At 38.0% G+C, this 22,231-nt stretch overlaps 1 protein-coding gene across 1 annotated transcript in view; it reads right to left on the minus strand.

Moving 5' to 3' along the window:
- GUCY1A2 (guanylate cyclase 1 soluble subunit alpha 2) overlaps positions 1-22,231 on the minus strand; it is a 178,112-nt gene that overhangs the window by 58,140 nt on the left and 97,741 nt on the right. The window contains exon 6 of the mRNA XM_037377177.1: positions 5,582-5,725. Coding sequence (XP_037233074.1) covers positions 5,582-5,725 — 144 coding nt within the window. The remainder of the gene's footprint in view (positions 1-5,581; positions 5,726-22,231) is intronic.

A 22,231-nucleotide genomic window follows, 5' to 3' on the forward strand; every position in this document is an offset into this window, starting at 1 on the left:
CAGCTGCATCATTGTAAATAATTTACTTTTCCTTTGTGAGTTCCCAGTTCTGTATCTCTTCTGTATCCTATTAGGACCACCTTCATACACTATAAAAATAAGCAGATAATCTTAGAGAATAACATCTTGGGAAATCTCATTAGTGAAAACCAGCTATGTTCTGGCAGAGCAGCCCTTTTAACAATAAACTGAAAACGAAGCCTTTCTGTTTCTTTGGGATATACACTCCACATTAATGAATTAAGCAAGATTTGAAGCATGACAAGAAGTGATGCCACAAATAAAATCCTATGGGTTTTAACACATCAAATGAGATCTGCATTGCAACCTTTACCTCTAAAGGTCAATGCTCTGGAGAATTCTTCTTACAGCATTATCTCTAGCTATTTAAAACAATGTACTCTCACTTTATCTACAAAATATAAAATATGAAGCATATGCCAAATTCAAGTAACACTCACTTAAATACGGGAGGCAATTTTAAATCAATATTTTCAAACTACGGTCATAGGACACTATGTATAATTAATTGTACAGAACCTAAATCAAACAAGTGCTTCCGGGCTAAGAAGTGTCTTTCTGAAAAGATAAAGATGTATATCCAATTTTACATGCAATGTTTGAGCCAAAAGTTCTTTTGTACCAAGGCCTTAGCTCATGCTAAAGTAATGGGATTTTGCCTCAAATAGAACTGTGTTTAAAAAAAATCATACAGGAATCTGAAGCCTTCTCCATCACTCACAGGAGAAAGATCAGCCCATTTTCTGTTACAAATATTTCTTTCAAAAAGAGCAGACTCTGTTACAACACTGATCATTTGTGGGGACTGCTGTAATATAGTTCACTCTTTTTCTGCAAAACAACATTTTTTCATTACCCTGCAAATCATAGGCTATTCATGCAGGTATAAGTAGCGCAGGCTCAGGGTCTCAATTCTGCTGCCTTTGTCTCTGCTGGAAGCATCAAAATGCCCGAGTAGGTGTCAGCTGCACACCACAGTGCTCTCATCAGCATGCTATGAGCTCTGACTCAGGGGGCAGGAGCATCATCTGGATATAAACTAGACCTGCTTCATACACCTTGTCACCATGCTGAAGTCCATCACTGTTCACTGGCCATACGAGCACTGCTCTAAATAGGCAGATTTTTCATAAAGTGTATGTGGTTGTACAAACAAGGTATTTTTGTTTTTTCTACAATGAATGCTTTCAAATGACAACCGTGTACCCAGATAACAAACTTCATTTGATTGTCTGCTAATGCATTTTATTGGTAAAAAATTGTACCCTAAATTCCCATTTATATTATATGGTGGGGTTTTATTCATTAATTTACTTTTCCTTCCTAAATTTCTAAGACTCTAAATGTCATTTAATAAGATACCCACTGCTATCACAGGGATGAACATTTCAAGCACTACAAAAAGTAAATATTTACGTTCTGGTGAATTCAGTCCTGAGATGACAACAAAATACGTCCATCAAAGTAATTTAGAAAATACATATATTCCATAAACCATAATTATGAAGTTAGAAATATCTAATTAAGTAATCATCAAATAAAAAGCACTACATTTCATAATTTCAGTTAGGTTTCCCTAGAGCTGAAATCTCTGCAACTAGGACAATCCACACAGATTCATAATGACCCTATCTAAAAAAATGTTGCCCCCTAAGTAATTAGCCTCTTCAACATACATTGGATCTGTCACACCCTAAAAACCTGGGTAATAATTCCTGAACAGGCAGTTTCCAGTGCTAACCTCAGAAAGCTTAAACAACAGATAAGCCTCTGCAAAAGAAATCCTCTGCTAACACTAAGGAGACTTCAGTGTGTTTGCTTCTTACTAGATAAGACAATCAGAAACAGAATACCTGCTGTAATTGTTAGTCTGCTAACAGAAATTTCAAATAACTGTGGTGTCATGTATTATATAAAATGGCTGAGAATGATTTCTTCCTATTTCATTAAGGCTTATCAGCCAGTTTTGGGGCGTGGGGGTGGGGAGAAAACAGAACATTGTTGTTTACTCCTGAGATTAGAAGGTCCCTTATTTTTAAGGAATTTGTTCTGAAAAATTGTCTCGGACTTAGTGAAGCAATTGTCTTATTTTTTCAAAACAGCTACCAGATATCCTGAAGAATGAAGTTGAAATTTAGTCACAGAAGCTCTGAAGGCTTTCAAAGATATTAAATGTTGGGCATGAGGAAAGCTTCCCTCTGATTTCCAGTTCTTTTCAAATATCCAAACACTGATGGACATTTTCTGATACAAGAAACAAAAGTTGCGTCAGCATTCCATATTCAATACATTGGGCAGGTACGCAGGAAATGTGACTTGTGCTTGTTAACATGAATCGTGGACAAGAACTGAGGTCAAAATACTACACTTATTTTACCATCCATATCAACAGGACCAGCTAAAAGTAACCGCACTATAGCACAGTTTAATTCACTGTTTAGAAGTCAGGCCACTTACAAAATACGCAATGTAGGCTCCAAGGCATTTGTATCTAATTTTAATGAATATTTAAATATTTTAATCACAAGCCTTAATTGTTAAATGTGTCACGCAGTAAGACCCCTATTAACGGTTCTGAGCTGGGTCCAAGGTGAACATGACACATACCTGGGCGTTCCTTAAACTTCAGGTATATTACAGAATCAAGCCCAACTTCTGACTCCACAAAGGGCAACCTGGAAGTTAACCCATATATCTAAAAGCATTGTCCAAACACATGAACACCAACAGGCTTGGGGCATGATCACTTCCCTGGGGAGCTTGTTCCAGTGCTTGACAACTTTTTCCTAATATCCAATCTGAACGGAGTTCCCTCAGCACAGCTTTAAGACATTATTATGCACATGGAGTATTTGTTAATGGGAATCTGTGGCACAATGGGCACCTTCACGTTTTTTAAGTGAAAAACTGACAACTAACAAAAATAGAGATCACTCTAGCCAATTCAGCATTGGCTGGAAGGTAAAGTCATGCCAACTCAATTTAGAAATAATGCATAGGTTTTAACCTGTGACGATCACTGACATAATCACCGAGAAAAACTACGTGTTCTTTGCCATTTGTAGGAGGACTCATCTGACAGAGTGTAGAAGCTTACAGCGTAAACGTTCACATTTAGGCTAAAGTCCATAGACTTAGAGACAACTGAGAAAATACACATTTTTAGGGTGTGATTCATCTCATCCTAGAGCAGACAGCTAAAGTAGGGCAAATTAGACTTCCCCAAAAGTCCTTATTTCAATAGTTTTACAGGGCAGACATCCACGTGAGAGGGATCCTAACATTAATATAATTTAAATCAAATCAAGACATCTCTATGACAGATAAGCTTTTTGAAACACGATTTGCCTGGTTAGGTACAAAGGTAAAAACAACTTTCTATGGTATCACTTTCCTTCCTGCCCTGAAATCTATTATACCTAAAACTGAAGGGGACAACTAACACCTACTGAGGGGTTTCTCAGTACCTTTACTTTCAGTTTAAGTGTGATGAACTGACTTTTTTCTTCTGAATTCTCAACGAGGTTTATTAGCATTTCTTGAAAATATTTGCTTATGCCTAACATTTTATTCTATGCAAGCATTTTTCCTCTGCACTGTCTTTATATTCTTTCTTTTACAAGTTTTCTTACACAGCTTCTAAAATCATGAGGAATTTTCTGAAAAATAGTGAGTGGTAATGAAAACAGTCACAAACTGTCTCTCAAGAGTAAAACATACACCTTCAAAATTTCACTACAATGGCAGCAATCACTCAAAAGAAAGCAAAAAGATGGAAAGGATCTGGAAGAGAGCTCTCCCAGCGTGTGACAGTTTAGCTTGAATGCATTAAGCAGCTATAATTATTGGAAAAAACAGAAATCATCAAAAAATCTAGAAAATCTATTCTTACAGGATTAAATTAATACCCCTTTGAAACAGTCTTACGTCAAAACTGAAAATGTTATATCTTCTGTTATCTTCAGACATCTGTCTTTTAATGCTTATTCTGTGTTCAATGAATGTCCACATGAAGCTTTAAAAAAAAATTTCTTCAAGATCCATAGTTTATTTTTTTCAGAAAGTTATCCTTTTGAATAACATTTTTCATAATATTGCATTTTGACATTTTTTAAAAAAATCAGCAGCAGCATTGTTATCTAACAATAAAAATATTTCATCCAGAACTCAATATATTTTCATTTGAATGTTGTATTGCCATATTTCATGAAATTTCTAGCTCAGTTGCCTTGTATCCAAACTCTTGTTTCTGGGCAAAACAATTCATTTTAATTAAATCTCTTTTGATAAACCATACAAAAGAATTCAAGGAATAGAGTTCAAGATATGACCCAACTAACAGAGATGAGCTGGAACTCAGAAGTACACAATTTTATTGCTCACATAACATCCCTGAATAAATTGTTAAAAATGTTACCCCCTTTCTGTCAAGTTTTAAACCTTCAAAACAGTCTTTCAGGTTGTTTTTTGTTTTTTTTTTTTGGGGGGGGGGAGGGAAGGAGAAGCGTTTTGGATGCAGCCCTCATTTTTTAACAGACATGAGGAACTGCAGTTAACAAGATGCATTTCAACTATGATGTAAATCATCCCATGGGAAGTCTGTCCAGGCTTCTCATCTAGCTACATATGGCTGTTATTATAGGCTTTAGACAGTGTTGAATAATTGTTCTACATAATACCCCCATATTCTTTGAAAACAAAAGGTTTGTATTATGGGAAGAACAGTTTAAGCAGAAACAGGAGTACACATAATGAAAACAATGTGTAATCCGACACTTGATAAAGAAAAGGCACATATATATCTCCATGGTTTTTCTTCTCTGCTGAATCTTCATCTCCTACCTAAACATTACCAATTCCAAATGCCAGAAGCTACAAGGTTGGTATAATATCAAGAGAAGCAGAACAGCATTGGAACTTTAAAATGGTACAAAAGGACATGCAGTTTCCCACCTCCTGTCACCTCCTGTACCAATCTAGTAGAAGGAACTGAAGTAGCGTGGGAAGTAAGCACATTAACACTGAGAAAGAGCAGGCAGTCTACATACTCTTCTTTTATACAGGTCAACAACTAATTAGAAGAGAGGCATGCAGCCCCTTAGAGCCACAGAACTCTGAGTGCCTCTACATGACTGCTGAAGATCATATCAGAAGCCTACTTCTGAAGCAAATTTCCTACTGCCATTGTATACTGTGCTTTGGCTTGTAGCACGGGGCAGTCCTGGAACATGTGGAATGTATTCTTTCATACTAAACTGAATTGGAAAGAAGGGCCCCAAGCAGTGCATCTAATAGCCCTCAGCCACAAACAGGCATTCAATGCATATGACAAGGCAACAGCTAGTCTGTGTGGTCCACTGTGCTTACTGAAGTAAGGTGTATCTTACATGGTTGTTGATTGGCATCAGTGAAATATAAATCCATTAAAAAAGACTGTGATATATATTGATGTAATTTTAAATTCTCCTAGCAATAAATAGATTTCTACTGACAGAACATGATGGAATTAATCAGGTCCCTGTACCATTGACTAGCCGTGAATAAAAAGTAAAGGGTTTACCTTGATAGGGCTCCCATCTGGAGTGAGAACCTCTTCTGAAAGCTCCATCATCTTCAGTGCCATCAGGGCAATGGCTTTAGCATGACTAAGGCTTTTCTTATGGAGCCCTGCTGCAACACAGTATGCATCACCTATTGTTTCCACCTGCAGCAATCAGACAAATCAGATGTTAAAGTATGATACCTAAAGAACCCTACCATTAGTTATCTGCAAACAAATAGCATTGCTTAAAAGATGTGAGCAAAACATCCATAAAATAAGCAATTAGACAACGGAGCATAATTACCTAAGTTTGCAAACAGGTGCAGGCAAAACCTGACATGTGATTGCATAGTGGTTCATCACCATTATAGCCAAAGAAGATCGTTACATCTACAACAGTGTATGCCATCAGCTGAGAGATTACAACATTTTCCCATAGTACTAATACAGAAAACTCTGCTTTCCTAAATAAGAAATTGCATGCAGCTTTGTTTGACACTATCCTGGCTGAGTTTGCTGTTGGATAAGAATAGCGCTATGTGATTATAATTTGCAATTATTATTTGCTATGCTAGAAAAGTGTATCAGGAAGAGAATTAGTAAAAACAAAACATCACCATAAAAAAACAGTGAAGAGTTTCTAACTTCTCATTAGCAGGTAGCTCTTCCTGAATCCAGGGATAATTTACAAATAGATGTTCTTGCTATAGACTTTTGACAGCACCTGTCTCTTATTTTCAAATCAGAATTGTTGCCTTTCTCTACTATACAGGCTACAGGACTGTGAATTCCCTACCTTCAGGTACCAAGTTCAGCTAACTGATCCCTCTGGTCTCTTCAGACAGGCCTTACCTCCCTCTAATCCTTGATTTTCTTTAAAGAAAGCTGTCCCTCAGGAGGAAGCAAGAGCAAAAGAAATTACAGAAGCCCTCTGGCACTGGATAAAGGCAGCCTGAGAAACACTGAAGCCCTCAAGTTCTGCAGCTTTATTGACAGCAATGTGTTTTGCAGTCTGCTTGCCCACACATCTGCACCATGCTCTGCACACAGTCCCTTAATACATGCCCAAGCAAACTCAGCCCTCAGGGATTACTTTGGTTTTTGCTGCATAACTAATCTGACTTTCACCCTGCTCACAACTGCAGAAATAGCAGAAAAGACTTCAGCAAAGACTAGGGTGAGAAGAAAGCAGGCACTGAGCAAGGAGTTATTCAGGGAATAAACACAGCTGATTCTTCTCTCTGCAGGGATTCATTCTACTAATATTAGTAGATATGGACCTTCTCAGATAAATTTCCAGTCCTAATAAACAGAATTGGAAATAGTATCTCAAAAAGTAAGCATTACATGTAAATGTACCCAGAGCATGAATCCTGAACAGCAGTAGGAGCAAATACTTCCCACCATCAAACTTACAGAAGCTGCTACAAGCCTGTTGCCAAGTTTGGCACCTCAGCCTTTCCTGCTGATTGTGCAGGATGATAGATAGAAGAAGCTGAGGGTTTCTCATGAGCTGAGAGCTAAGGCAGCTGTTAGAGCTCCCTCGTCACTTTTGAAAGCTCCTAATAGTACATGTATATAGAAAAACCACATGGGAACAATCAATACTGCTGTCTGCCTGCCTGTTTTACCCAAGCCATATCTCAGGATCTCTGTCCTCAAGAAGCAGAAAGGTCACCTTTCCAAAGACAAATGGATGGGCAAGTATATTGCAGTGGCTGGTGAAAAATATAGAAACTAAAGGAGAAAATACACTAGCATTGTGAGAAAAAGTATCAGAAGTTAGCCATCTGGATGGCTAATAAATAGATGGTAAAAAACTCTTTACATCAGAAGGAAGAATTAGCAGAAATCCATTGTCATTCTTAAAAATTGTGGATGAACATAGCCCGTTTGAATAGAAATAAAGGGGTTACTACAAAAAAAAAAGCTGAATCTATGACATCAAATACAAAACTGAAAGACAAATTCTGCTCCTCAATGAATGATTTAATTTCAAAATTACTTTTCCACTGAAGTTAGTTGCATTACAGCACTGTAAGCAAGTACAGATCTGGGACTATATACTGTTTCTGCAGTGTTCAGGCAAACCTACTTATTGTTAGCTTTTATCCCTTGTGAAATTTCCATAGCTGTGTAAAATAGCTTAACAGATAAATTGCGCTCACTGAATGAGTAGCATCATCAGAGTTGCACTGCACGTATCTGGATACTAGCAGAAAAATGGAACCGAAGCTGCCTCGTGTTAACCTTACCCTGAAAAGAAAAATATTAATACCATTGTATGATACTCTTTAAAGTGCTTATCCATACAAAGTTCCTCTGACAGTAATACTGGAGAACCAGGAGAATGACTGGGACTGTTGAGACTGACCTGGTCATTGAAACTGGAAGTGATGAGTACTGATAAGGTTGTCTGATGATTTACCATTCTTTGACCATTTTTAGGCACTACTAACATTTTACCCAGCTAAGCATTTAGGCTGAAATTTCCATGCTGAGAATCTCCATCAAGCTTTAATTTGTTAAGTTGTTCAGTCCTTCAAAATCAGATTTGACAAATTTTCTAATTATGTGTTTTCTATCCTGAAATAATTTTTTTTAAAAGCTCCAGGACTTCTATAATTCAGGTTGTTCATGCATTTTGGTTTGGGTCCTCTCTTATGACTCTATGGAGTCATAGAATCATAGATGGGTTTGGTTGGAAGGGATCTTAAAGATCATCTAGTTCCAACCCCCTGCCATGGGCAGGGACACCTCCCACCAGACCAGGTTGCTCACAGCCCCATCCAGCCTGGCCTTGAGCACTGCCAGGGATGGGGCAGCCACAGCTGCTCTGGGCAACCTGTGCCGGTGCCTCACCGCCCTCACAGTAAAGAATTTCTGCCTTGTATCTAATCTAAATCTACCCTCTTCAGTGTAAAAGCCCAGTACCACTTGTACTGTCACTACATGCCCTTGTAAAAAGTCCCTCTCCAGCTTTTCTGTAGGTCCTCTTTAGGTCTGGAAGGCCACAATAAGGTCTCCATGGAGCCTTCTCCAGGCTAAACAACTCCAACTCTCTCAGCTTGTCTTCACAGGAGAGGTGCTCCAGCCTCTGATCATCTTCGTGGCCCTTCTCTGGACTCACTCCAACAGGCCCATGTCCTTCTTATGCTGGGGTCCCCAGAGCTGAACGCAGTACTCCAAGTGGGATCTCACAAGAGTGGAGTAGAAGAGGAGAATAACCTCCCTCGACCTGCTGGTCACGCTTCTTTTGATGCAGCCCAGGACGTGGTTGGCTTTCTGGGTTGCGAGTGCACACTGCCTGGTCATGTTGAGCTTTTCATCAACCAACACCCCTAAGTGTTTCTCCTCAGGGCTGCTCTCAATTGAGCCTCTGCACATCCTGTATTTGTGCTTGGGATTGCCCTGACCCACATGAAGGACCTTGCACTTGGCCTTGTTGAACTTTGTAAAGTTCACATGGGCCCACGTCTCAAGCCTGTCAAGGTCCCTCTGGATGGCATCCCTTCCATCCAGCATGTCAACTGCACCTCAGAGCTTGGTGCCACTGGCAAACTTGCTGAGGGTGCACTCAGTCCCACCGTCAATGCCCCCAACAAAGATGTTAAACAGCACCGGTAAAAAAACAGGAGGAGTATTTTTTTTAAAACTGGGATATACACATTTTGAGATACAAATTGTTAGATTTTTTGGTATGTGTTGGGTTTTGTTTTGTTTTTACATTAATTATGCAGGTTTGAATAACACAAGACTTCGAAGAAGGTAATGTTTAAAGTTTTTCATCTAAAATATTCTGGAATCCCCACAGTCTAAGGAAACTTACTAGCACTTTTTTTCAAAGACACTTTGGAAATAAACATAAAAAATTTAATCATGGGGAGTCACTCTTGTGGCAAGTCTAATCTTATAATCCTACAGCAATCAGAAATATCAAATCCACTGAAAGAAGTAGTTGGAGGGAAAATTGGCTCTAGTTTTAGTCCTGTTTGTCTCAGCAGGCTTCCTGTAAAACCCTAATAGATAATCTGTATTGCAACTGTTACAGTGGAGTGCTCATTGCTATTTCTTTTCACTTAAGAGACATAATTAAGTCTGTGTACAGTTTGTTCCTTTTTTAATGGGTTAAATTATATCAAGAAGGTTTCTTTGCTTATGATCAAAACTAATTATCTACAAAAAAATGTGTCTGAAAATTCAGAAATTGCTGTCTTCTTTCAGGAGGAAAATCCACTCTTAACAGCATGTCCTTTGTAGATCCTTCACCTTGCTGTGAAGGGTACTTGTGTACTATTGTTCCCATCTCCAAAACACTGACAGGGCTGCATAGGTATTTATTATCTTACTCCTAAGGGTTAAAATATTTAGTACCCATTCAACCCTAGAATAATCTATGCCACTGTCTCTATGGCCTGTTCAATGCTCTTCTGCAAAATAAATAAATAAATTGGAAATAAAAAGATGGATTGCCTTCACTATAAACACAGTTAAAGTATTGTCTTTTAACTCAAAGTGTCATCCATAAAAAAAAGCCCTTAATGCAGGTTGCACTGGTGATTTTAGTTTGAGTTGGCTATACTGCTGATATAAAATTAATTGCTAATGGAGCCCTTGTCAAAGCAAATCCATTCAAGGAACATTCATCCTTCAGCACATTTGTTATATGTGTGTTGTGTGTGTGTATATATATATATATATATACACACACATACAGAAAGAACAGATTTTTTTTTTTTTTCACAAGGCATGGGAAAAAGAATTCACAGTGCAATTCAGGATGAAGAACTGCAGGACACTCCTGGATACCTTGATGTTTTACACAAGTGATTAAGTGAATACAGGATTACTTTGGAAAGTAAATACATAAGTATTGCTCAAGTATGCACTTCCTTGAGAAAAGAAAATATTTCAGTGGTACGTGTATAAGGAAAAATACATTATGTTGTTCAAAGTTTATTTGGTTTATTCTATTAACATATACAGACTACCTATATAACTGTATCACACATACAGACTTTTGATAGAGTAACTAAACATAGATACTTTTCAGCCCTTTCCATGTCTTAATTTCTTACCCTCCTTTTATAGAGTAACAGATATTTCTTCAAATTCAGTTCAGTTTCTACATGCATCAAATCCTGCTTGTGGTCGCATGTGCTTCTGTAATTTTAGTCACCAGAAATATTTATTTCTGCTTAGGTAAGTACATGTTAATAATCACTGTAATTTTAAGTTGGCAAGAAAACTTGGAGTATTAGTTTCTCTATGTTCTACATCCTGTTTACAGCCACTGTATATAAAGTATATATGCTATATTTAGCTGAAGAGAAGCTTATTAGTAAACTGTTATCACTTAGAAGTAATCTGCCAACAGCAAAAACTCTCCTACTGCTGGGAGATACTCTATAAAATTCCATTTTAAAATATTGAAATAACAACAAACAGCAGTTGCAACAGTATCAGTTTCCTCTTCAAGAGCTTGACAGTGGAAAAAAAAATAGAAATAAGCAGCAGGGAAAGGGGTAATGGTTTAGCTAATCACAGTTTAATGCTCTTCGCTTTCCTCACTTAACTTTTCTCACTGAGAAAACTGACTTTTCTGGTTGGATGTAGGTTTTTTTCCCCTGCACAAAAGAGCAGTATCCTCCATCTTAAAATACCTGCCTCTCTTTTCACCTGTTGCCTACGCGTATTTCCCCTCTCTTATTTGTTACCCAAATACAGATACATTGTTCTAGGTGCATGCAATATGTACTTATTAGTTAACACCTTTCAAAATACAATAAATAAAAAATCTCTCCAATATCTGAGTAAATATATCTGACTTTTCTGACAAAATCTGTGCTTCTTTTCCAGATAATACCATTATTTGCACTCTCATGAAGCCTGTAGTTGATACCAAATTGGAGGGACCAGACAATTTGTTCTAGGGCAGGGCTGCCATCCTGAGGGACATGGACAGGCAGGATGAATTGGCCAGCAGGGAACTCATGAAATTCAACAAGGACATGTGCAAAGTCCCGTCCCTGTGAAGGAATTTCCCTGGAACTGATACAGCCTGTGGCCAACTTCCTGCGGAGCAGCTCTGTGGGAAAGAATCTGTGGGTCCTGGTGAGCAGCAAGTGGCACATGGGCCAGTAGCAAGTCCTGGGAGCAAAAATGGCCAGTGGTAGCCTGGGTTGTATGAGCAAATATTGGGGAAAGTGGTTATCACCTCCTACTGAGCACTCACCCAGATACTGCATCCAGTTTTGGGGCCCTCAGTACAAGACAGAGATTGATAAACTGCATCCAGCTCACTGGGGGGCCTCCAGGATGGTGGCAGCTGTGTACCTGCCCTGTGAGGAAAGGCTGGGGGAGCTGAGCTTGTTCAGCCTGGAGCAGAGATGGCTTTGGGGGGACCTAAAAGCAGCCCCCAGTGCCTGTGGGAGGTGGGCTCTTCACAGTGGTGCAGGGTGTGAGGGCAAGAGACGACATCAGCATCCTTATGGATTAAGAAAGAGGGGAGGCCTGTGAAAATTACTGACCATAAGATCTTACTCAGACAAAAAGAATTTGGCAAGTTTTTTAAAGAACAATCAAACACTTCTGCAGACAGTGAGGATTTTAATAGAAGCTTCAGCAAATACAGTGATAAAAAACATAATCCTTGTATTTTAGGGCATAAATCTCAAAATGAAAATACTAAAAAGAAGTTTGCCAAGATGTACCTGACATTTCACAAATAGCTCTTGGGGCTTCTTGTACTTCTTCAAGCACCCACATTCAATCCTGTTAAACATGGACCGTTATAATGCACTAGTTACAGCAGTTTCCACTGTAATCCAAACTTTAACTATACGGTATGCCCTCGTCCCCAGTATATCTATTAGCTATATTGATAATTATCTGAATTTTCAGCTGTCCAAATGTTTTCTGTCTCCCCTGATTTAGATAATTAAGATTATACTGCAGCTACTGATTTTTCACTTTAATATTGTATCTTTTAATTCCAAGAAGAAAAATTCTGATACAAAAATTATACTGGAAAATTTAAAGCTGAAAATTATTCACACTTTCTGAACTTTTCATGCTGTAATATTCAAAATGACCAAGGAAATATTAAAATAATGGCAATTTTTTAAATTGTTATTGTTTTTTTCCAGTGACAATAATGAAATGTTTTCTTTTTTTGGGATCTATGACCTATATTCTTATGGAGGGGAGGAGAAGAAAATGATTTTTGAACAAAAATAAAGCCCTTCTGTGTATTTAATATAGGTAACTTTACTTCTCAGTTGAGCCACAGAGTTGCATTGTTTGGAGCTGCAACACTAGTTTCCCTGGTCATTGCCCAGCAGATTAGCATCTGCCAGAATGCCAGCTTTTCTTTATCTTTCTCTAATGATCATCAGTGAAGTTACCACATCAGTTTCCTTGGTTAATAAAATGCTGTTAATATTTCTCTTCTTAGCTGAAAGTGAACAGAATCAGCACTGATGTTAAGGACCCTTGAATACTCCATTGTCTCTTACAGTCAATCCCACATGTTACTGATTGTTTCAATAGGAGTGAGCAATACATAGGTTTTTGGACAACAATCATCACATCCATTTGCAAAAGCCATGGGAAGTCAAGCTTTGAATCAATCAGTAAAGTATTCTAAGGCACCCTATTGAAAGACAGCACAATACTCATGCTTGGTGGTGATGGGAGTTATTCCAGTGCCAATACAACAAAAAGCAATGAAATCAGGAAAGAAATAGCTTGGGTTGATGCTGATTATATGAGAGCAATTAAAATGCAGTGAAAAGTCATTTTACTCAATAAAAATACACTCTATGCATTAAACAACATAACATGGCATTAAACTATATAACATAAGTAACTGTAAAAATAAAGCACATGAAAAGTAGATGGCACAAGCAGGGAAGAAGCAGTATTTCAACCATCTAGGCTACAAGCTGATAAGATGTAGACTATATGGATGAGATTAATCTCACCTAACCAGAGATATCTCTAATAATCTGAATATCAGTTATTCACTCTCAATTCTTGTCATGATCAATGAAATGAAATGGGAACTCTAGCAGTCATCTGACCTGTGCTAAACATCTCCTTCAGGAAAAGATGAATTTCACACTAAAACCAATTCACACTTACCCTATAAAATCATACTTTTCTCTGTTGACTGTGAAGATAGTCTAGATGAATAGTTCTATGTTGTAAATAGCATAGTTTCACCTCTATCTCAGAACTACGGAAAGAAAAGAACTAACAAGACTACGTGAAGAGGCAGAAGGGCAGACTGACTGAACATGGACAGTCACAGAGGCAGGTGAATTTTAGATGAAGGACAGGGCAAGTTCTGCAAAATCAAACAGTCCTTCGGGAAAGCTGATCTCTAGATGAACAGACGAACCAGTGGAAAGCCTTTCTACATTCCATACATCAGTTTTCTTTCCACTCTTAGAGATTAATCCAGGCTCAGAACAGCATTTATTGGAGAATATGTGGTTTAAGTGATTCTTATGATTACATTAACAACAAAATCAATGATTTCTAGTGTATTAATTTTGTTTTTAAGACCTGGAAATAGTCTTTTAAGGAGCAAAGTCAGGGTATGTCGCTGGCTGTCTCTTAGAGTAAGTTCCATATGTATTCCTCAGCCTGGACTTAGCTGAACACATCTTAGCTTCCTGCACACCTAGGTTGTGTTTCCATGGGAACATATAAATATATAAGGAGGTTCTTTCTTAAGTCTCATCCCAGCATGAAGCCAGGATTCAGGATAGGAATGCACCTGGAACTGGAAGTTGGAAGGTGTTCCCAGGTACTGCAGTAAAGACCCTTGCCTTCCCAAAATTTTCATTATCCTGTTTATTTGTATTTCATTCCATCTGCAGGACTGAACTATGTAGTACCTCAGTGCTATATATTTCTTTTATGAAAGCTGAAATGTCTTCCCTCTAAAGGAATATAGCAAAAATCAGCTTTAAGTTTAAATTCTTGCAAGTATAACTCTGTAAAAGCCTTTGAAGTTATTAGTCTCTCCCAATGGGTTTTTCTTTCATCTGTTTTCTGCCCTAAGTTGTACAGCAGGAAAATTAGGGAAAAGACCACAGTATATGGCAAAGTGGTGTTTCAGACATATCATTAGGGCTTCATTATTCCTGTCCATGACTGGACAGCAGCAAACAGGCTACCTACTGGTATGGACAAAGGCTAAAGAAAAGGGAAATTATCTTTGCTCTAGTTTTATTTAAAGTCAGCAATCTCAGCACTCATCACAGGGAACAATTTATTTGATATCCATACTCTACCTCAAGATGTCATTGACTTCTTCCCTATTTCCTTTTACCCAAGTCCTTCTCCAAATATATCTCTGAAATCAGTTATAAACTTACAGCATTGTCATTCAGGATGGGACTCACACTACCCAGCATCAGTCACAGAAAAATTAAGCCTTTAATTTAAGCTACTAATCTATACTCTTCCTATAGTCACTGAGGAGAAAAATTAACTTCCACGGCACGATGTATTCCATCCTGAATTCTGGAAACTTCATTTTTTTACACATTTACTACAGCAGGACCCAAATATCTTTGCTTAATTGCCTGCTTCCGTGGCCAGACTGTCATTTGATATGCAAGACCCCTCCCATGTCAAAAGCATGTTTTTTCTGAGAAATGGCTGAAAATCAGGTTTACGTGGGCCACGATAGCCACAGACTGAAAAGGCTTAGCTTGTGAAACTCTCAGAAGACTCTAAGTGAGCTGTTATCTTCTCATGCACGTCTCACCCCATTGCCTTTGAATGTGCACTAGAGTGTATGATCCTGCTCCCATGAAGTACCCCAAAAGAGGAAAAAGGTTGCATGAGTGTGTTGACTGCTAGTGTTAAGATACTGTTTTGTCAGCACAACAGCAAGATCCTGTTTAGCTCAAAAAATTCTGCATCTTGGAATGCATATTTTGGCATGCAGGTCAAGGATCTTACCAATCACTAGGAGGGAGGGCAGAAGTGAAGTATTTTGGGCGGTTTAAATACAGATTCTAGGAAAAAAAATGTCAAAGAAACTTGCTGGAGAGAAAGGAGACAGTTTATTCCACTGAAAAGTGAAGTGTGTGCGCTCTTTCTCTAGAGGTGGTGTAAGTACAGTTCAGAAAAGCCTCCCCTGAGCATGGCCAAGGTAGCTACTAGATCTACATTTGTGTCTATTTGTTACATATTGAATACTGACCTTTTTCAAAAGAATCAAAACTGGTTTGTGTTCTTGATGTGTGAATAGAAACTGAAGTCTAGTTCTGTCTGCATTTTGAAGTATTCTATGTTTTTCCACTGCATAGATTTGGCAGAAAAGCTGTGCAACACTGTGAAGCGTAACATCCGTCAGCTTATAATACCTACCTGCTTGGGTTTTTTTCTGAAATCGAATCTACATCTTGGGTACAATATTATTTATAGATTCCCAAAATCTCTGGGATACTATAAAAAAACTCCATTTTTTTAAAGGTTTTCTGTCTTCAAATGGACCCAACAATTTCCTCAGTTTCTACTGTAGTGTTTGGTTCTCTTGGCTTTTGTCTCTCAGCTTTTCAAAATTAATTCCTCATCTTGTGCCTAAGTTTCAAGGTAACTGCAATGCTTTTATGACACCGCATTCTGCTTATGGAAATAGTTCAGTGTATGGAAAACCCCTCCCATGTGAGCAGGAATGGATTCCAAGCATCCACCTCTGAAGTTCAGAAATCTCTTCATCTGGTAAAGCTCATTTTTTAAAAGAAATTGCTTACTATAAAACCCAGGTTCTCTCCCGAGAGCCTAATTATGAAGCAATTGCTCTTACCAGGCCTAAGGGCATTTTATTTTTAGTGAGTTTAATGATGCTACACGCTGGCAAGTTCAGGAGTGTTCTGCAGGAAAAGCTGTATACCAATTCTTTCTATAGCACCTACTTAGCAGTCTTAAGTATTTATCTTCCAATATACAATATATGGAGGAACTCTTTCATCTACACTTTAATTCAGAGTGCTGTTTTCTTTACGAAAGAAAAAGAGACAAATGGTACTTGCTGTGTAGAATTATTATCTAGTAGTGTAAAAGGTTTTTTTCACTTTAGAAATATGCTAGAAGATTTACAGTTCACATGATGTCAACATCATGGAATACAACAGTCATGGAATACAAAACTCATAGTGCATAAATAGTTTCTCTCTTTTGTAGGCAAGTATGAAATTTTAAAAAACACACCAAATATGTCTGTGAATAGAAAATGTCCTGGCTGGCATTCTGCCTTGTGCAAGGTAGTTGCAATGTCAAAGTAAAGAACTGTTTATCAAAATAAGCAAATATTAAAATAATCTTGCATAACTTAAGACACACATTTCCGTTTAATGTGACTGCCCTTCAAATGTAAGAGTGATCTTCATTTGCTATAGGTATCCCCAGTATTAAAACTACTATTGAACAACATCTTCCTTGAGGTTACATAAGCTTTAATTTATCTGTCTTTAAATTCATATATTAGTTAGTTTCTCTTAACTTACTTAAGTATCCTCAATATTCCTTTAAATAATTTAAGAAATTAAGGTACATTTATGAAAACTATTTGCGTGAATGAAAATGCTGCATCTTGGCATGTTCAGGTATATGAAAGGCCAGCCATATGTTGTCACAGTTGTGCTGTGTATTGTCTAGATCTGACACAATCTTAGACTGTTTAAATGGAAATAGCTTAGGCTGATGGAGAGTGATACCAGTTTTCTCCAGTCTCTCAGAGGTACTAAAATTTAGAAGGTGGGAAAACTTGACACAAGAAAACAAAGCATTTAAGTGTTTACAAAACATAGTATCAGAGGGACCTGTGTGCTGCAATAAGGCATGCTCTTAGCCATGGCTCCTGTCCAGCTGCTGTCTGGGCTCGGTCTCCAATATGGACCAGGGAGCCCCAGAGAAGGATACCCTTCTCCCTGTCCAAATAAAAAGTCAGGATATGGCCAGAGTTTTCACACAAACTGAGGAGCTGGGAAGCACTCCCTGGACATGCAAGTTGGACGTAGGCTCTAGGGCTCCAAAGCAGCTTGAGAGAAGTGGAGCAGGACACATAAACAAACATGTGCTCTTCAGGTAAGAAAAAAGTGGAAGAAGGGAGACAAAAGAGAAAAAAAAGAAGGAAATATTTACAAGCATGGTATTCCAGAAGAAAAAATTTTATAGAGAAGCAGAAGTCCCAGGCTTCAGAGGATTCTCAGGTGATGAATCGCCTGAAGCAGGAGAACACGCACAGATTTTTTACTGCTTTGTGCAGGTCTGTATGTTTATAAGGTAAAGAATAACTCTTCTGGAGCCTGCATGTCAGTTTGCTTCATTTGTACATCTCCATAAAGACAAAATGGTAAATCCTCCACAAAGCTGCAGAAAAATACATGCTTAAAGTAATGGGAAGTCTTAAAATATCCCTGAGCTCTTGATATGCAGGGAAAATCCAAGGAATCTTTTGTATTTCTTTTTTTTGGTTTTGTTTTTTTTGTTTGTTTGTTTGCTTTTGGTTTTTTTTTTTTTAATTAACTTCACACAGGGACACTTCTGAGTTCCCATAAAAGATAGGTGCCTCCGCTTTGCTCTGACTTCACACTGGAATGAGACATACTTGTATGCCAGCAAGTCCACGCACAGCCAGAGTTCAAGAGGAAAGTCAGTGTTATAGCCTGCTCAGATCAAGAAAAGGAAGAAAGTTTAGGAGCCCTCTGTGGTGGGACTTGAACAGAGCAGCATGCTGAACGGCAGCTCTACCAGCCTGGGTAGCACCACAGAGACAAAGCTTCTGGACAATAGAAATTTTCTTCTGTTACACATTCAAAATCCACTGACTTTAAATTAACAAGAAGAAGCAACACCATATTGCTCATATAAGAGTATCAGTATTGTTTACATATTTTAATCACATTTCATTATAATCTTCATTCTGCTGATGCCTAAGCTAAAGCTAAAAGAATCTGAAACCTTTTCAAAATGGTCATGTAGCTGCACTAAACTTAAAAGGTTAAAACTGCAGAAGTAATGGAAACAATAAAAATGGAGTGACCATAGATTTTACATGAAATCTTGGAGACTTATGTTTTGACATAAGAACATAAAGCCTGGAAAACCTCAGAACAGTCTGCAGCTCATGACTCCTGTCATTGCAGTATTCTTTACATCATTATAGCACTGACACTAAACTTAAGAACATACATATGAATATGTACAAATATCAGTTCTCAAGGATGGATAGTCATGGCACTGAGAAAGTACTGGTATTTTCTGTAAAATGAATACTGATTTCTGCAACTTAAACTACCACTATAAAATGCAAAGTGATATTTTTAGAAAATGTGAGTTTAAAATTAGATTCCTAAAACAATTATATCACAAATACAATATAAACATTTTTCAGAGCTGGTGAACATCAGTCCTGAACGATTGCAAAGCAGTCCAGGCTTCCCATCATTTTTTAGTCCCAGGTCCTTTCAATGAGCAAAAATGAAGGCTGTAGCCAGAGGCAGGTGTATAAAATCAGAAAATCAAGGTCTGACGCACTAACGGTATCATTCACAAAAAATAAGTAATGCCACTCAGTATAAAGTAAGTGAAATTATGTTGAGAGGAATAATAGCCAAAAAGAACCACATGGAAGCCAGTAAACGACTTTGAGGCATGTGTGTCACATCACTCATATAAAGAGTGTCAGTTTAGCGAAATAATGAAACCAAAAAGAAAGCCGAAATTCACCTGACAAAGTTGTGAATTCTAACTATAAAATTAACCAGGATATATATTGTTTTATTCAATAAATATTCAGTAAAATTTCGATTAAAATTTTGACAACAAAGATGTACAGCAAAGAAATTTTGGAAGCTGACAATAGTTCATTGTTATAAACTTCCAGGACCCTGCTTAGACATGGAAAGTGGGACTCAGCACTTCACAGACACTGAAGTTTAGTGTTAGGGGAAAATCTGCAAATGCCTTCAAGGACAAATGCTGCACTGTCCAGTGAAAGAAAAAAGAAAGGACTTTTCTTTTCTTAGGACACCTACAGGAGCAAGCCTGATTCTGCTGTATTTGGCTTGATATTACCCAACCAGCATATACAGCCACCCAGCCAACGCATGCATGGCCAAAACAGCAGCCATGCACATGCTGCCTTTACCCCACACACTAGTTAAAGAGCAGGGGAGGGAAATGGGGTTGTTTCAGAAATGAAACAGGGAAACGGCTGAGAAAGCAGGCCTACACAGGCAAAAGGACTCGACAAGAAAAGATACTTAAAATTATCCTATGTCAAAAACATATTACTTGGAGGGAGAAACAGAAGCTGCAGGAATCTTAAGCAGGGTTAAGTTTTAAATGCCAGCAGCCATGACTGCAGCATATCTAAATAGCTTATTTGATAAAGAGGTGGTTTAGCTGAAGCATTGTTTCCCAGCACTTGGCTCATAACAGCAACTGAGATCCAGACAGAGAAAAACAGGTCAAAACAAAGACACAAACAGTATATATTTTTACAGGCCATATATTTTAAACAGGCCAACCACTATATATTTTAAGCAAAGCAATTGCTTTCAAAACATGTGGAAGTCTTCTCTCTCCCATTACTTCGGCTCTTTGAGTCCATGTTTCTGCTTGCATGTCCACAGACACTGGCTTACCAAGCACCTGCATCTCCATTGCTTTGATTTGCACTCCCTGCTTGACAGCATCTTTTTCTCCCATTCCTCAATTCCAAGCCAAATATAATTAGCTCAGATAGTCAGTAGCACCAGTTCCCAAATGCATTGCCAGGTCTCAGTTCTGTCATCCTCTCCCTTCTGTGATTATCTCAAGGGTGCCCCTCTTGATCTTTTCACAAAGGCTATATGTAAGCAGATTCTTTCTAAAGTTTCACTCCCTAAAACACAGATTCTTCCAGATTTCTAAAACCGTTACCCAGGCTCCTATTACTGTGCATCTCAATTACTGCAATATTCTCCCTCAGCCTGGACAAATGTAATCTGTCATCTTTGGTATCCGCTCAAAGTGCTGCTGTGAAGTTCATTTTCGGTGCCTATTCATTCTTACCTATGCATCCATCCATTTGATATCCTTTCCCTACCTCATCAGTTATAGCTACTCTCATTTTCAAGAAATTTCAAAGTCTAATTCATCCCCCTTCAGCCCTCTCCGAATTTCTGATTCTGTATCCAACAGCTCATTATGCTTGCCTCTATGTCTGACTTGTTAAATGCAAGAATCTTTGTTCTTTCTGTGCCATACTTCTCTGTAAACATCCCTGAATGAGCAGTATGAGACAATTGAAAATATTACGTTCATTGTCTGAGTCCAAGATTAGAAGCACAGAGGTTCTGAATTCAAAACGCTCTAACAGTAAAGCTAGGTGAATAATTTACAACATGGAATTTATTATATTTAATGAATTTTGCTTATTTTCCTGTTTACAAAATGGTGAATTTGGTATTCAGAAGGACTTATCAAATCACCTTTGGAAATTATTCTTGCTATGTTGCTTAAAAACAAACAAATTTGAAAACTGATCTGTTTTGATGTGTATATAGGTCACACAATAAATTTCTGTAGCCTAGTTAAAGGACCGTATCTTAAAGGCAGGCTATAGGTACAAATATAGGTGGTCACATATCTAAAATTCATTGCCTTACAATAACTTCTAGAATTGTAGTTGCTGTGGTGGTTATCATTCCTAGCAATAAACTTAGCTTCCAGAATATCATCTGAAACAAATGAAGAAGATATAAACACATGAGCTATTTTTATTTTAAAATGCAAATGTTTTTTCAAAAGAATCGTCACTTTATTTTAAGCTTGATTCTGAAAGGAAAAGAAAAAAGGTTCATTGCCTGAGTTTTGTCTTTCTGTAATGCTCAACTGAGTCATTTTCACCTAACCTCACAGTAACCTTTTTAGACTTCTGGTCAAAACACAAATTTAGAAAGATTTAGGGGGATAAAAAATAAGGTACATACAGCTCCAAAACAGCCACAGTGTACACTGCCTTTCTCATAGGTGGGCTGTGGAGGGAAGCAAGGGGCCTACAGGGAGCCTCATGAGACACGTGGGAGTAAGGAGATGGAGGAAAACCCAGGATGAAAGGATCTGAGAAAGAACCAGCTATATTAAGATAGTAACAGTGGAGAAAGAGTGTTAGAAGCGTAAGACGTTCTTCCATAGAAAAATAGGTTTTGTTTATTCTTCTGCTCATAGAACTACATGGGGGTCTTAACTTTTTGGAGTGTTTATTCCTTTTCTGAATGCATAAATCTTATCTTGCCTATCTCAGCAGCCATCATCTTATGTCACTGGTCAGGACAGTAGTTCCATACAGTAACATTTTTCTGTCTGAAGTGGCACAAAGCTAGGTGAAAGGCAGAAAGCCAGGGTCTCAATGATGTAATATTCATGACCTATGTATAAATATTCCTTCTTAGTATTCTCACAGGACTTAACCTGTGTTTTACAAACTTTGTTTCTATTCCTATGCAACCACAGTTTTCAACAAAGAATGTCCTGAATGCCTCAAAACAGCTAATTAAAATTAATCATCTGGGAAAACACTACACCCACATACCAGATACAACATATGAAACAGGGTCACTAGATATCACTCTTGACCGTGGGTCAGAAGTTCCT

This window comes from Falco rusticolus, chromosome 2 (genome assembly GCF_015220075.1).
Source record: "Falco rusticolus isolate bFalRus1 chromosome 2, bFalRus1.pri, whole genome shotgun sequence".
Classification (NCBI taxonomy): Eukaryota; Metazoa; Chordata; class Aves; order Falconiformes; family Falconidae; genus Falco; species Falco rusticolus.